Here is a 17,871-nt window from a genome sequence, read left to right on the forward strand (position 1 = left end):
AAACTGGCATATTTGTTCTTGTTTTAAGCATTAACTCACTTCACATTGAGTTATTTAACACTTGCATCTCAAGTTAACGTATTAGAAAAGGACAAAAAATGCAGAAATATATATATATAAAAAAGATCAATGCATGCAAAACTGAACGCACATCTTTCTGCTGATGCAGATGATCATGCAAACACAATAAAGCACACATGCATCCTTTTTCTCTTTCTTTATTCATTTTGTCTCAATAGATTTTACACTATTTTTCTGGAACCAAAAACATTTGACTATATGACATAAAATAGCACATAATATATATATGCACAAATAAAACATTTAAAATGGTTACATGAAAACTAATATCATCCAAAGAGGGCTTGGTTTATCATTTTCTTCCGCTATCATCATCATCATCATCTCTGTGAATGTGTGGATGGGCTACTGCATCACTGATGGAAGTCAAGCAGCACAGCGTAAAATTACCCACAATCCCACTGAAAACGGGAGCGGGGCGTTCTCTCGGTGACGACGCTCCCAAATAATAAGAATAAACTCTTACATGTCTCAGTTATAGGTATAGTATAGTCATATATAGATGGAGGTGAGAAGTAAAGTCAGTAGACCTGTTGACACCCTAGTACATATTAATAGCTCTGAAACACAAAAGCTTAAAAACAATGGACTAAAGGTAAGGCAAAGTGTTTGGATACGCTGTGTCTGATCCCAAAGTGCTTCTTTTACCCATCAGTCAACAACTCATTTGGGGAGTAAGAAATCCCAAATCATCCGTTTACGTTCATCACATGTGCAGATTTTTTTCTTCTCTATAGTGTAGATAGAAACATTCAATATATTTCATTTTTTTTTAATCTTCTTCTCAGATTAAATTGAAAATAACTTCTTAATTTGACATAAAATACCATGCAAGATGCTTACTGAATATTTAGGTCTTAGCCGTAAAACAACCGTCATTGATTTGCGTCGCCGTATTCACACTGTGCGTCGGTTTGAAAGTTACAGGAAATCAAAGTGCAATCGTTGGGTTGCAGAACAAACCAGGACAACTTTCATAAATAATATATATAAAAAAAACCAAAAACGCGAGATCCTTTAGTCAATCGAAAAGGGGGCGCGGGTTCTGTAACTGGTGAGTATTTACTACTATCTTAAACGTTACACCGTTAAATGCTACGGAGAAATCTCCCGGTAATATAATCTCGACATAAACGAGGAAATGTTTTACAATCTAACCTTTCGCAGTGCTCTAAAAGAAAGAAACTTAACGAGTACATCATTTACAAAAATACCAAAATTTAGTATCGCAACTTTAGGTTGCCACAGCAACAACTTAATATTATTATGAAATAACTAATCATACTACCGAGAATTTATTTTTTGTACTTTTTTTTAGCTTTTTTTTTTTGTTTTTTTTTTGTGTTTTGTTGGTAAAACATTACCTATACAATAAACATTATGTTGTTTTTTGTTTTTACATAACACAAGCAGTTCTACAGCCCGGCCTGCGCTCGATCTAGAAGCGGCTCCTGATTGGCCGAGGCCGCCGACGCCGCCAAAGCCCGGCTTAATAAATTACATTCATTTTTAAAATAGGTTACACCATTGTTCCGTGTTCTAGCATTTAACAAAACAGAATGACGATAAAATATATTTAAATCACGTTCCACTTCAAAAATTACATTAAAACTGTAACTTTTGGACAAAAAAACAAAATAAAAGCCCTAATAGAAAATCAAACAAAGGGGAAAACGCTAAGACCAGTGCCATATTCCTGCGAAACCAAACGTCTCTGTGGATTGTCTGTGTTAACTGAGCACCATGGAAACACACGATGTTTCTGATTGGATGGGTGCACGCGCTCACCTCACACACGCTCCGCCCACCAGAAATCAGGCATGAAAACGACACGAAACAAAACACAATCGTCCACCAAACAGACATTTAGCTCGTCCTTTACATTCTCGCTATTCAGTTGTGTGAATGACAGACCATGATGATGTCGTTTCTCGTCTCGTCTCGTCCCCACGTTAAGTCATCTTCTCAAGATGCTTGCTGTGTAAAATAGATTTCTTAGGCACTTCTAAACTGTTTATCAAATAAAACAGGATTATCGGCGAGAGCGACGCTTCGTCCTCGTCCTCCTCGTCCTCGCGGTTGTGAAGTTTTTGACGGTTTGACAGCAGCTCTCCAGTTTAATGTAAGCCCTTGGCACGGGACAGAAGCCGGAGTCGACTCCCTGATGGCCGGTGTTCCCACGGACACGTCCAAATCATTCACAGTCCTTTAGCGGAGACAGAAAGGTGGTCGCATGGCACGTGGTTCGCCACATTCTCGCACGGTAAACCTTTCTTTGGCCGGCGGCGGGGATGATGAAAAAAAAAATAAAACGAATCATTTCCGCTCGCGAAGACGGATCAGCTCAAGTCCGAGGAGAAACCGGAGGGAGGCGCATTTGTTTTTGTTTTTTAGATCAGTAGACAATCTTCTTTTTGTCCGCCATGTGACATTCGGTGTATTAAAACAAGAAAATAATCAAATAATAAAATCAAGCAACCCCTCTTTCCCCTATCCGGAGGGTCATGGGGATGTTAAGACAAACTCTGCAGGAGACGTCCTCCCGCTCAAGACAATCAAGCACTTATTATTAAGCACTATTTCTGACAGTGCAAACCGTGTGTGTGTGTGTGTGTGTTTGAACATTGTGCATTTGTTTTTCATTTAAAACAACCATGGGAGAAAAATACACATTATCTGACTGCTGACGATCTCACTTATGCCTCTATGAAACGTGCTGTACATTGACATATATATATATATATTTATATATATTTTCTTGTTTTTGAAGTTAGAAACCGGTCGAGGTGTGTGTGTGTGTTGTGGCTTGCTAATGTGTTACGCTTTATCATGCAGGTTGCTGTAGTTCTATCGGGGAGGGCAGGTCGTATTTACACGGGGATCTTTTTGGGTTTCTCAAAGCAGCTTCCTGACACCCCGTTCCTCTCCGGTGGTTTACTTCAAGATGATCTGCGGGGAAACAAACACACAATTAAGGCCCATTAAACGTCATAATCCATCTTACAGGCTACACGATTGTTCAGAGGAGCCCGTGTGATGCCGATACGACATGAGCGAGGGGTGTGCATGCTATCTATCGGGCGTATGCATGTTCATGTAGTGTTTCTGCTCAAAAATAACATTGTTTAACCCTTATGCTGCATTAGGGACATTTTTGGTCTTTTGCAGTTTAATTTCTTTGACCATTTTGGCTGTTTTAATGCAAATGGTATTAAATTTGGCAAAATTGTGACTTTTTGGATACATGTAAAAAATGTGATCCCATTTTGCAAAATATGTATAACACACACTGTGTAGATCAAATAGTAACACTCAGCACCATAAAGACCAAAAATGGCCCATTGAAACCCATTAAAACGTTGTTTAAATCTGAGGCTGTCAGTAATACATGAAACATGATTTTTGCACAAACATCCTTTCATTTTGAAGCAAAAGCATTATATTTGCATTACGTCACTACATATTTATTCCCTATGGGTGCAAATGCACCTTATTTTAGGCAATAGGCAATGTTTAATAGGTGGCCATTTTTGGTCTCTAACGCGCTAAGTGGGATTTTTTGCAAAGTGGGACTGTGATAATCCAAATCTAAAGTTTTCTCTTTGCATTTAGTTTATTGAAAATAATTGAATTTGTGTGTTTTTTCCTCTTATACAAATCGATGGTTTCGCAAACAAAACTGGTAATTAAAGGGTTAAAATCCTGAAGCTGAATACATTTTTGGTAGTTATGATGAGGACTGATGCTGGTTAAAAGATTTAACTTGGTAAAAGTGGAAAATAATAATAATATATAATATTTTAGGCAATGTTTAATATGTGGCCATTTTTGGTCCTTAATGCACTCAACGGTGTTAAAAATCTAATGCAGCACAAGGGTTAAGTGTCTTTTCAGTTATAAAATAATTAATAAAAAAAAATCAACAAACAATATTTTTGAAGGAAGTCTCTTCAATGCTGCATTTATTTGATCAAAAATACAGTAAAAATATTATTATTCCAATTTAAAACAGCTGATTATTATGCGATCAAAGCTGAAGCATGTGTCACATGACCCTTCAGAAATGATGATTTGATGCGATTCAAGTTAAAATGTAATCTTTTGTAACATTATAAATCCCTTTTACTGTGGCTTTTGATCAATTTGATGCATCCTCGCTTGAATAAAAGAATTATTTTGCATATGTAGCGTCCGTGTTATTTTAATGCAAAAAAAAAAAGGTGAATCAATGCATACAAAAAATGATGTGTCGTATGCTAGTATGCGAGTCAGAACACAGCCAGGTCTCCATCTTAAACTGTGGATACGGTCGTTTATTAGAGGCCTCGGGTCACAGTACAATATTTTGATGTCTTTTTGTGTGATTTTCTGCATGCATGGATGTGGGAGTAACATAAACCAATGGAAATGCCTCAAACAACATCATATTTAATGACATAGCTGGTCTATTCACCAGAGTGTGTGGGTCGTATAGCGAACCTTTTGCCTGGATTCAAAGCGAGTTGAAATGTTTTATTAAACTAGCCCAAGCCAACAGTGATAGTTCGGTCACCAGACGTGTAAAGTCCCCATGAAACACAGGCAGCGTTGTGAGGTAAAGGCAGTGTGACAGCCGGCTGCACCGCGGCATGATGGGAAAGCAAGGCCAGAGAGGGTTCACATGCAAGCTACACAGAGCCCGATGAGACAATGACAATGTAGAGAACAGCGACTCTATGCTGGATCATGATATTGTGTGTGATGTAAACCAGGTTTAGCTGCTATAATTAACAAATAAATGCCATTTATTTCAGACTAAAGCGTTTAAAGACCCCATGAGCAGTTTGATAAGCAGTTTTCTGTCCTAGATTGTGATAGATGAAGACACACTGAAAAAAAATATTTTCATGATTTGTAATCATATTTTTTCTTAAATAATTTATGTAGTTCATATAACATTATATTTTGAGTTTCTGATGATTAAATTAATCTCCTTCATTGTATTAACTCAATTTTTCCAGTTCAATCAACTTAAAATTTTAAGGCAACAAGGTTACTTAATTTTTTAAGTTAAACCAACAATATTTTATATATATATATATATATATATATATATATATATATAATTGTTATTGTAACAATAATATTTTAAACAATTACAGTTATTGTAATATATACTTCTTTAAATGTAATTTATCAAAAGTATACTATTACCTTATATTAATAATTATTATAAATAGATTACATGGTGTAAATATATGCACTTATATTTTATTTACATATAATTATATATATATTTTAAGTTTCTATAAACATAAATATAATTTTTTAGCAACAGTATATGTAAATATACACTATAAAATAAAAACAAATACATTACATAATATAAATATAGAATTCTAGAGCTTTAAAGTGTAAATATGCACATCTGATTTTCAGTTATATCTGATTTTTACATTTTAAAAAAATATATTTTTAATACTTAAAAAAGACCATTACATTATACTGCATTGAAATAATACATACATTGTAAAATTTAAACGAGCATATCTGTATAATACCCATTTTTAAAATATAACTATATTAGTAATGCAAATATACATTAAATACATTATAGAAATCTACAGCTTTACATTTTACACGTGCCATAACAATATTTTTATATTATTTTATTATATTAATAATGTAAATATACTTTATTAAAATAGCACATACACTTTAGAAGGTAAATATTTAATTCTTTAAATTTGTAAATGTATATATGTGAAGTTTACCATATCATTTTATCAATGTAAATATACATTATGTAAATGTTTGATTCTATAGACCTTTCAATGTGCATATCTGTTAAAATATGTGTTATACATTATATTGCTGAAAATATATAATCTACAGCCAAGAATTACGTTTTTTTAAGCTACATGGTTACAAACATTATTTTAAAATCAAGTATTTGCACGCAAGTTTTCATAAACGTTGATATTAGATAAATCTGAGTGTCCAGGAGGGGGCGTCGCTGCCCTACACACACATCACAGGGACGTGCCATCAGTTCACACACCAAACTGAGTCCCCGGCTGTGTTCGAAATGGCATACTACTATCACACTTCCATATTTTCTGTATGCATGAACACCCAGATGACCTAGCATAACTCAACAACACTGAAATCAGTATGGAAGCCGTGTTCGGATTGGCAAGTCCTACTATATTGCAGTATGCAGTGTGTATACTGTGAAGAATAGTATGCATGAAATTCCCGCATTACCTACTACATCTGCTGAAACCTGATGTACGCATCTGAGGACACTGCTTGGGATACTGACTCCCACAATGCAACGCGCTCCATGTGACGTTTCATCTGCGTGTAGAATTCAGCGTGAGTGAACTAGAGGCGGGGAATAATTATTAATGTAACACTTTTAGAAGTACACATATACATGTTAGGGTGAAGTACAGTCTGGCTGTGTTTCCGAAAACACTTGTTAGTAGCACAGAAATCTCTGCGGCATGTTTCCGGTCAAGTCATTGTTGTTTATACAGCGCTTTAAACAATGCAGATTTATAAGCAGGAATATGATGATTCAGTGATGCAAACAGAGATCAATGTTGCAACAGAGCTTGAAAAAGAAAATAGTGTCATTATAATGATAAATTCCCTTAAACGATCTGTTTGTGCGCTTCACAGTTTGTCTAAAACTTCAAATTATAATTACGATGCAGTCCGTCATATGAAACAGCCTACTCTCTTGACCAATAAAACTATGTATTATTTCAAAATAGCTTTTAAATACCATCCGACTTTCCTATCTTGTGTAGAAGCGTAATTAGGTCCACTGTTATTCTATTTAATTTTTAATAATTAATTTCTAAAAAAGACAAAAGTCTGTTTAAAATGTTTATTTCATCTGTATCAATTATTTGTAATAATCAGGTTCATCGACTCACTTGTTTCACTACCGGATGAATCAGTGAATGATTCAATCACAATTTGAAGTGTCATGTGACTTTCTCTATTTCGATCGCTTCCGTAGACATCAGTGTTTATATCTAAACTATGACCCCAGTACTTCTCTGATAATATCAAATAAGAATATGTGATCCTGTTTGAGAAGCGGTTTTATAAATGACAGATTTAATTGTTCCGGTGTGATTCTGTCACAGGTTTGATACACAGACAAATCCGTGTCAAATAGGAATAAGATCGCATGGATGTTTGAATCGAGATCGCAAATCTTTAACTATAAATCATGGACACTCTTGTTTTAACCCAACTTTGGGTCAAATATGGACAAACCCAAATGTTGGGTTAAAAATGTAATTAAAAAAATGTAACCCAATGGCTGGGTTCGTCCATATTTGACCCAAAGTTGGGTTAAAGGAGTAGTTAACTTTAAAAAAAAAAACAACTTTTGCTGATAATTTAATATAATGGACTTTATTGGGAACCAAACGGTTCAAGGTCCAAATGAGAGTTTCGGTGCCGCTTCAAAGGTCTTTAAACGACACCAGATGATGAATAAGGGTCTTATCTAGGACCCTTGAGTCATGACTCGAAAAAAGATTCGTTCATTTTGAACAGGACAGTCACGAACACTAATCACAGAACAGAGCAAGGCGAGCATTTGAGCTTATAAAACTTAAACTTTGTTATTTATTTATTAAATGAGTGATCGTTTCGATTGATAAGACCTTTATTCATTGTCTGGAATCGTTTAAAGCCCTTTGAACAGTTTGTAGTTTGCACTGAAACTGTCTTTTGGACCTTGAACCATTTGGTCCCCATTGAAGTCCATTATATGGAGAAAATCATGGAATGATTTCATCAAAAACCTTAATTTCTTTTCGACTGAAGAAAGAAAGACATGGACATCTTAGTAAATTATCAGCAAAAGCTTTCTTTAAAGTGAACTACTCCTTTAAAACAACCCAGCATTTTTTAGAGTGTAATACTAATACTCGGCCAATAAAGTTGAATCAGATCGATTAACATATCAATAACTTTTTTTATGCTGACATAATATATATTTATGTAATATGTAGAGCATAACCTATCATAAATCTTTGATGTGTGATGTTATGGAAAAGCTATAATGTATGTATAATACAGAAACCCTTAAAATTACCCAACCTAATATAGTCAATTTGATTCAAACATGATGATGTTATGTATTATTTGATTTAGTTAATGTACATGTTTACCAAAGTCAGCTATTTTTTTTTTTCAGTGTAGAGCAAATATAAAATCTAATCAACTGATTTTAAGTGAAAAACATGATTCCGGATCAACGTTACACCAACAAACAGAACTGTTTTAAGTTTGTTTCGGATTGAAATGTAGGACATTTGCACATACAAAAAGAAGCATGTTCAGCACATTTATTTGTAAGGTGGTAACACTTTACTTAAAGGGGTGTGCATAAGACTAACATGACACCTTCATAACCATGACATATGTTATGAATATGAAGGAAGTTTTATGCATGTTTGTGACGACTGTCATTAAGTGTCATTCGCTCAGTTATGACATTTTTAATGCAAATATGACATTGTTTGAGATGTTTTTGACACCTTGACATAAACCAATACCTCATAACCTGTCTTTGTCGTGACAACTTGACATTACCAAGACAACACAACCTGTCATAAACATGACATAGCAGATGAATGATCAAACTTAAGAAAGCACCTAGCTTTATTGTTTAACATTACATTAAAATGTCAGCTTTTTGAGTTTGACATTAATTTCATGACAAAGACACTGACAGGTTATGATGTATTGGTTTATGTCAAGACATCTTATAATGTCATATTTGCATTCAAAATGTCATGAGCAAAAAGACCCTTAATGACAGTTGTCATAAACATGCATATTTCATGTTCATAACATGTGATGGTTATGAAGGTGTCATGTTAGTCTTATGCACACCCCTTAATTAACCTTAATTAATGTTCAATGTCTGTCATGTGACAACTACTCTGAATGCATATTGCATACTACTCTGAAAAACTAGTGGGCGGTGTGCACTGGGCAGTAAGCAGTGAGTTAGTGTGCCATTCCGAACACAGCCTCAGTTCAGTAGATAATAATAACGTGACCGGCGTTCATCCGCTCCCAGCTAAAGTCGTCACCTCAAAGCTGCGTCTGTGCAGCAGTCAAGCGTTTGTTTACGCCTCTCTCGCTGCATAATTAAACTCATGTGTGAGATTAGCGCTCGCGGCGATGACTCAGCGGACGCTGCTGGTTCTGTCTGTCTGGCTCGGAGACTGACGCAAACAAACACCAGAGAAAAGGCCTCTGTGTTCCTCCTTCAGCTCTGAAACCTGTGTAAAACCACGACTGAGAGAAGCATCTGCTAAATATATAACTTAAAAATATAACAAAATGTCTCATTTTCTTAATTTATATGTCTGGCCTTACAGTGAACACATTAGTGCTTTCACCTTCAAATCAATTTTTGAAATTGTTGAAAATCCTGTTTGACATGGAAATAAGTCAAGATAATTAATTAATAATAGATCAAATACCAACATATAATAAAAAGACTAATACAACCATGTATACAATATATAATTGTTATTATAAATATCCTTATTATTGTTTTTGTTATTAATATACTGTATGTTATTAAATAATTTTCACATTTCTTTCTCAGTGGTTTTGATATTTAAAATAGTATTTAATGAATAATATTATTAATTATTAATCATTAACATTGTTTTAAATGTATAACTATTACTATAAATATTTAATTGTTTTAGAATACATTATTTTTAAATTTCCAATTAATTCCACAAACATTTAAATATTTACTGTAATAATATTAAAGGTTTAATAGCATTTATTAACACTATTATTTATTTAAAAAAAATTATTATTAAATATTGAAAAATATTAATGATGAATTTAACAATGTGTTTAAATGTGAAAATATCATCAAATAAAAATAATAGTGATAATAAATGCTATTAAATGTTAATATTATTACAATAAATATCGAAATGTTTGTGTTAGTAATTGGAAATTTAAAAATAATGTTTATAAAACAATTAAATATTTATATCTTTGTAGTAATCGTTATACATTTAAAACAATGTTAATTATTAATTTATTTCAAATTATTATTATTAATAAAATTATTAATTAAATAATGTTTTATAATACATTATTTTTACATTTCCAATTACTACCACAAACATTTAAATATTTATTGTAATAATATTAACATTTAATAGCATTTATTATCACTATTATTTTATTTTAAATCATTTATCATTACATAAATTAAAAATATTGACAAATATTTTTATTGTTATTATTAATAATGAATTTAACAATATGTGTTTAAATGTGAAAAGTGCACACAAATACACATTTAAAATAAAAATAATAGTGATAATAAATGCAATTAAACATTAATATTATTACAATAAACATTTGAATAAAAAAAAAACAATTAAATATTTATATCTTTGTAGTAAGAGTACATTTAAAACAATGTTAATTATTAATGTATTTCAAATTATTATTATTAATATAATACATTTTATAATACATTATTTTTAAATTTCCAATTACTACCACAAACATTTAAATATTTATTCTAATAATATTAACATTTAACAGCATTTATTATCACTATTATTTTTATTTTAAATAATTTATCATTACATAAATTAAAAATACTGACAAATATTTTTAGTCATTATTAATAAAGAATGTGTTTAAATGTGAAAATTTCACACAAACAGGGCACTCTTGCATTATCCAAATAAAATGTTCGCGTTCCATGTCAAGATTTGTTGCTTTACGCTGAATCCCCATCGGTTATGAAAGATATTGCACGATTAAAACATTGATTAATCTCAATCAACGTGATTGGAGGCTGGCGAGACGTGAGGTGCGGTACTTCATTCTCCTGCCAGGTGGCGCTGAAGAGCCTCGCACCGTCTGGCAAGAGACCCTCAGGAAACAGGTTCAATTTCACGTGATGAGACTACAAACGTCCAGTTCCTGAGAATATTCAACAACAGGAAAAGCCACTCGCTGACAGGAAGGCTTCACTTAAGAACGACGGAAGTGGGAAAGCCCTCAAAGTCTCCTTATGTGACCCCCGAGTGAACAATACCAAAGAACGGGAGCGGTCCGGGGAATGCGTGATGGGATCTGAGCACATTAGACGAGTTCATGAGCAAGTCTAGGGCTATTGTGATTTGGTTGCTGTAATTGCCGGTTGGTGAACGTCACACACATTCCCTCCTCCTACAGAACCATTTTTAGCGCCTCGTCGCCCAACGTCGCCCTGGTTCTGCAAACCTCACCTTCTCCCTGCTCAGCACATGACTGTGTGTGTGTTTAGTGTTTGTGTGGATGAGGAAGGATATCTCGACATCAAAATAAAGCAAGGACATGCAGAACGAAACAAGAAAATAATGCAACACAACACAACTACTATTTGCCAATGTGCGAGCTCTGAATAAGCACCGATCCGTCCGAATGAATGCTTTTGGTTTTAGCCAATGGATTCGAGCCTTGCGAAGTGCTTATTCAGAGCTCAGGGATTTATGAAAGAAAGCTTTTAAAAGGAGCAAACCTGATTGGCTGGTGCTGTTGTTGCGTAGGGGACACTTGTGGCAGGAGTTGTTGCTGCAGAGACAGTAGCAGGCGTAGCACTGTACATCATGGGTACTTTTTCAGGAAGGGAACCATGGAAGCAATGAACAGGTAGGTGGAGCATTATGGAAACCAATGCAACAGGTGTTTGGTAGGGTTTTTTTGTAGTTTTTTTGTTTTTTTGGTTTAGCAATGGTGTATATTACAGAGCAGCGAGCCATCGTTAGGTTAAACCAGCAGATGGCATGCAATCACGATGCAAAGCGAGAGAAGCATGGGAAAAAATAAAACAAAAACAAGAGGAAAAAGGCTGATTACAATCACCTCAAGGACATTTATCACCATAATCAGTTGTTTGGCATGGGTGGTTAGTTGGGCATGCGCTGTTAACCAGTCTCGCGCACATCGGGCGAGACTTTTGACAAGTCCTACGATCTACAGGGAATGGCCGTTTGTGATCAAGTGGGCTATTTCTCTAGGAAACTGATCAAAGTTGCCAATACGCTAGTTATTAAGAGCCTGTTCGCTTGGATCTGGCGCTTTCACACAAATACCGTTTAAACGACTTAAAACAATGATAATAGTAATAGAAATAATAGCCACCGTGAGAGAATGTGAAATTAATTATAAATGTCAAATAATGATCTGAATTTAAAATAATAATAATAGAGTAATGCATAATAATTAGGGCTGCAAACGATTAATCGCATCCAAATTATAAGTTTGTCTTTACATAATATATGTGGGTGCACTGTGTATAATTATTTTGTATATATAAATACACACACATGCATGTATGTTTAAGAAAAAATATTATTTATAAAGTATTTATATTTATATATAATATTAATTATATATAAATCTATATACATGAAAATATTTCTTAAAAATATACAAGCGTGTGCGCGTGTGTATTTATATATATATAAAATAATTATACACAGTGCACCCACATATATTATGTACAAACTTTTATTTTGAATGCGATTAATCGTGCCCTTATGCCCTAATAATAATACAAAATAAATACAAATGTAAAGAATAAAACAATAAAAAAATGTATAATATAAATGCATAATATTTATACATTTTACAAAAAAATAAAACAAATATCTGTCCCTGTAAAAAAATTGTAATTTTAAAAAAGACACAAGAAACTGAATAATAATAATAATAATGAATAATTTAAATAAAAAAAATTGTATAATATAAATGCATATTAAAACAAATATCTAATCCTGAAAATGTCCCTGTAAAAAATTGTAATTTTAAAAAATACACAAGAAACTGAATAATAATAATAAAATATATTGAATTCAGATAATAATAATAATAATAAGTATTTTGAATAAAACACACATAATTACTGTATTAATGTACATAATTAATGAATTAAAAAACCCCAACGAGAGAAATGTGAATTTTCAAACACACACACACACACACAGAGCACTCTTGCAGGTGAACTGAAGCAAACTAACACAGATCCACTGATCTAGAATGATGCGTGACGTTACGGTCACGGGTCAATCGAGCTTCAAATCACCTGTAAGAGCGACTAGATCTCTACGTGAGGTGGGAGACAGACAGACAGAGAGAGGAGGAACCTACCAATGCTGCTAGCAGGAGCCATGCACAGAACTGACCCTGTGACCATGCAGTGAAGAGTGGAGAGAGGTTAATAGGGAAGAAAAACATATTAGACAGAGCCAGAGATTCAGTATTCAGCATGCCATACAAATCCAATTAAGCTTGTCATTATAGATCGCTCGCTCCGCCGTGTCGTCATTCCGGTAAAAACCTCGGTGAATTCCAGGAAGATAAACTGGATCAATAGTCAGATGGGCCGCAATGAGAGGACGGGAGCTTAGCGTTGTGAAATTAGAGCGCAGTGTGGGAGAGGAGGAAGAGGGCAACAGGGCAGAGGAGGAAGATGGCTAAAATCAGCCACACACACACACACACACATGAGAGAGTCATGCGGTGAAGTAACAGCCACTCCTACGGTTAAAATAGACGCTCTGCTGTTACAAAAGGCCCAGCGCTGGAGAAGAGGGAGGAACGGGGGCACAGGAGGACAGCTAAAGAAAACACAACCACCACGTGGGTGTGTGATGACAAAATACACCTACGAGGGATTAGACTGCAGGACTCGCTCCGAGACCCGACGCACACAGAGTTTTCATGTGTTTATGCTCATAAAAATACTGCAGTACATACGCCTACAGGTAAAAAAACACAGTTTACTGCGGTTGTTTACTGAGATTCAGAGCCAGGACCATCTTTTCAGTTGATTACGCAGAATAATATAATGATAATAATTATTATTATCAGTTGAAAAGATGAATACAGATAATAACGGTTATAAATAAAGCTCAAGCTGATGAGAGTCGGTCACGGGTTCGATTTCCAGGGAAAGCAAGAACTGATAAAAATGTGAATGAGACACTTTGGATAAAAGCGTCTGACAAATGCATAAATGTAAATAATATAGGTAATAAAATATTAATAATATTAGATACATTTTGCTTGCAAATAATTGTTTTAAAAGAATGTATAAACATTAAAATTAATTGTAATAATAATTAAAAAAAATTATTGTCTAAAAATAGTGTGTAAAATATAATATTAAATATCAAAATGTTCCTGCAATTTTCACCAGGCAATATATAGGGCAAGGAAAATTAATCAAACAATATTTAGCCATTTGAAGATAGTTGGCACCTTTTTTTAAATAATCAGGCTTAATTTGATGTATTTTGTAAATTTTTACATTAATATTAGGGCTGTCAAACGATTAATCGCGATTAATCGCATCCAAATTAAAAGTTTATGTTTACATAATATATGTGTGTGCACTGTGTATAATTATTTTATATGTATAAATACACACACATACTTGTATATATTTAAGAAATATTTTCATGTAAATAACATTATATATATATATATACAAATATAAATATTTTATATATAAAATAATATTTTTTTCTTAAATATACAAGCATGTGTGTGTATTTATATACAGTATATACAAAATAATTATTTTGGATGCGATTAATCGTCAATAATTGCTTAACATATATAAATGTTATATATAACATTTAGAATTTCACAATGATAGACAATATATCACCATGTTTATTTAAATAAATTACAAATATCTCTTGTTTTCAAATAGCAGTAAATATTGTACCAAATATAAAAATAAATATATATTTTTTTACAATTTTGAATGATATATATATAGCGGCCTATATATATTATATTATACTATATATAGTATTTTATCTTATCTGTTGTGCATATTTTAATTGTGATCCGAATTATTTTTTAATGCAAACATATCGGCATTATGTGTTGACCCATATAGCTGGGAGTCAGATATATAATCTGACGGCGTACAAGTGTGCCGATCAAAGCACCTTTTTCTAATTTAATCAATGGCCGGCAATGCTTTTTTACATCCAAGAACCCCAAACATCCATTAACGCGAGTGAAAATCAAACGAAATCTGCATTAGTATTTCGTGCACTCCCTGCATGCAAAAGGGACAAACGCATGTTTAAAGGCCTCGTTACTCCGGGATCGCAGGAGAGAGAAAAAAGGGGCTGATTAATACGAAGCAGTGTGTGTGTGTGTGTGTGTGTTCTTACCTGTGGGAAAGAAAGCGGTGGGCTGCTGAAGCTGTGCGTTGGCCAAAGCCTGTTGGTAGTGCAAGACACTGGGGTTGAAGAGAGTACTGGCCCCGTTACTCTTTTCTAGTGCTGGTCTCTTTGGTAGGGGCTGCAGGACTCCATGGGGGAACGCCTGAGCGAGAAGACAAGCGTGAGTTGCGTGCACGCGTCCGCTTACACAAACATCAATGCACATTGTTGACTCGAATCTCCGTTTTAGAGGCACTTACGTTTACTAGGCTTCAATAATTGGTAATTTCTAAATTGATATCAATGTGACTTTGTTACTTGTGCTATCAAAACAAAGAAGCCAAATTAAAAAAGTCTGTGAGTTGCTACAGTACATTAAAAAGCTACATGCAAAGCAAAAGGTGAAAGGTCATAGTACCAGATCTACAGATGCCTCGAGGGGTCGCTTCATTGCTTTGGCAGTCGACTGAGTCTTTTAATAGCAGGCAGCGAGCACATGATGGCAGTGGGCCAATGGGATTCAAGCGTATTAACATACAGGTAACAGCAAGCAGAGGTGCATCATGGGGACAGCATTGCATTGTGGATAGGTGAGAAGGAAAAAAAACAAAAACAAAAATAATCTGAATGCAGTATACCACATACAAAACAATAGGCATGCACATAAACGAAAAAACTCGTCTCAAAGAAACACATCGCTACGTTCTGAATTAGTACGAAAGCAAAAAGCGTCTACAGTACCTGTTGTGTTAAAAGCGGCAGAAATCAAGATTCTCACCATTTACCGATCAAAGTCAAATGGGATTGGAGATATTAGTGCTATGAAAGCTCTCGAATCATCTTTAGCAGTAAATCAATGGAGAACAAACACTGCATGAAACACACTGACCGCATCCGGCACCCGATATATCCGCTACCGAAGGGTTTTCTGCGCGCGTGGCGGATTAAAATCAAACATCTCTTCGACGGCTTGCTTTGGTCAGATTAGTCGATTAACTTTGCCATCTATTGATTGCTAATTCATGGTTCTGCGGTTGTCATCTGGCGATTTTAACATGCGCTGGGATGACATTTACCACCACTTAGACTTGGGGAAATAAAAGGACACTCGGTAAACGAGGCAAATGCCTTCCTTGACATTCATTTCTGTCACAATATGTTGCAATTTCTTGCCAACTGAGGGATTAAAATGACTCTGCACTTATAAAGCGTAAAGGTCGAAACAACTGATGCGAGTGATCACAAAATGTGGAGCTCTGTTTATTCTTATATCCAATTTATGTTGCTTGTTATGGGTTATATTTATTGTGGTGTCATCTACGTATATATGTAACTAACCCTAGTTCAAAATGCCATGCAAAAGTACTGGTAAGAAGTAAAGATGTGGCTCGATGGAATGACGGGCAGCAAAATGTTTAGTAAAGAAAACGGGATGCTTGAAATGAGATGACGCAGAAGGGCCATGCAAAAATGCTTCAAATCAGAATATCCACAGAAAAGAAAGACAAAAGAATGTGGAAAAGGAAAAAAATGCATCTTTTCTTCCTTGTAATATAGTCACAGATTACAGCAAACGGGTTGTACGAGAGAAATGTGACGCACTTGAAGAGTCATTTAAAGAAGGAGTAGTTCACTTTTAAAAAATCTTTTGCTGATGATTTACTCGCCCCCGTGTCATCCAAGATGTCCATGTCTTTCTTTCTTCAGTCGAAAGGAAATTAAGGGTTTTGATGAAAACATTCCAGGATTTTTCTCCATACAATGGACTTCAATGGGGTCCAAACGGTTCAAGGTCCAAATGAGAGTTTCAGTGCAAACTACAAACTGTTCAAAGGGGTTTAAACGATTCCAGACGTTGAATAAGGGTCTTATCAAGCGAAACGATCGCTCATTTAATAAATAAATAACAAAGTTTAAGTTTTATAAGCTCAAATGCTCGCCTTGCTCTGTTTTGTGATGAGCGTTGGTGACTCTCCTATTCGAAGTCGATCATCAAATTGAGCGAATATTTTTCCTTATTCATCGTCTGGAATCGTTTAAAGCCCTTTGAACAGTTTGTAGTTTGCACTGAAACTGTCTTTTGGACCTTAAACCGTTTGGACCCCATTGAAGTCCATTATATGGAGAAAAATCCTGGAACGTTTTCATCAAAAACCTTAATTTCTTTTCGACTGAAGAAAAAAAGACGTGGACATCTTGGATGACATGGGGGTGAGTAAATTATCAGCAAAACTACTCCTTTAACAGAAAAAAAACATCTATGCCTGTACTCTCTCGAAGCTCTGTTCAAAACCCTAGTGTGCTGCATTGCTGTCTACATAGGCCGCGACCTTCTCGAGCATAAGTGACTTATCATGCACGTCGCAACTAAAGTCTGACTTTTGCATGTTGCTAAACTAACACTCTAAGCATAGAAATATACAGCAGCAAATTGTCCGTATTTATGACGATTTCAGTGCATTGAAATCTAACTGTTCACTAAGCTTGTCGCATGCATTCTGGGATTAAATTCTCCCTGAAGGATACTTGCTGCATGAATTTCTTAGAAAGC

The 17,871-nt window shown here is 34.5% G+C and overlaps 1 protein-coding gene across 23 annotated transcripts in view; it reads right to left on the reverse strand.

The window, feature by feature from the left end:
• Positions 1-202: 202 nt before the first annotated feature.
• Positions 203-17,871, reverse strand: part of mbnl2 (muscleblind-like splicing regulator 2) — a 75,389-nt gene continuing 57,720 nt past the window's right edge. For 2 of the 23 annotated variants that reach the window (XM_089132561.1, XM_089132562.1), the window contains exons 6-10: positions 15,739-15,792; positions 15,330-15,483; positions 13,285-13,320; positions 6,328-6,420; positions 203-3,030 (exon numbers count right to left, since the gene is read on the reverse strand). In XM_089132561.1, coding sequence (XP_088988687.1) covers positions 2,909-3,030; positions 6,328-6,420; positions 13,285-13,320; positions 15,330-15,483; positions 15,739-15,792 — 459 coding nt within the window. In that variant the 3' untranslated portion in view covers positions 203-2,908. Of the gene's footprint in view, positions 3,031-6,327; positions 6,448-11,653; positions 11,749-13,284; positions 13,321-15,329; positions 15,484-15,738; positions 15,793-17,871 lie in introns of all 23 variants that reach the window. The other 21 variants (XM_039648274.2, XM_039648271.2, XM_039648268.2 and 18 more) reach the window with 21 other exon arrangements.

This window comes from Pimephales promelas, chromosome 6 (genome assembly GCF_988280905.1).
Source record: "Pimephales promelas chromosome 6, fPimPro1.hap1.1, whole genome shotgun sequence".
Lineage (NCBI taxonomy): Eukaryota > Metazoa > Chordata > Actinopteri > Cypriniformes > Leuciscidae > Pimephales > Pimephales promelas.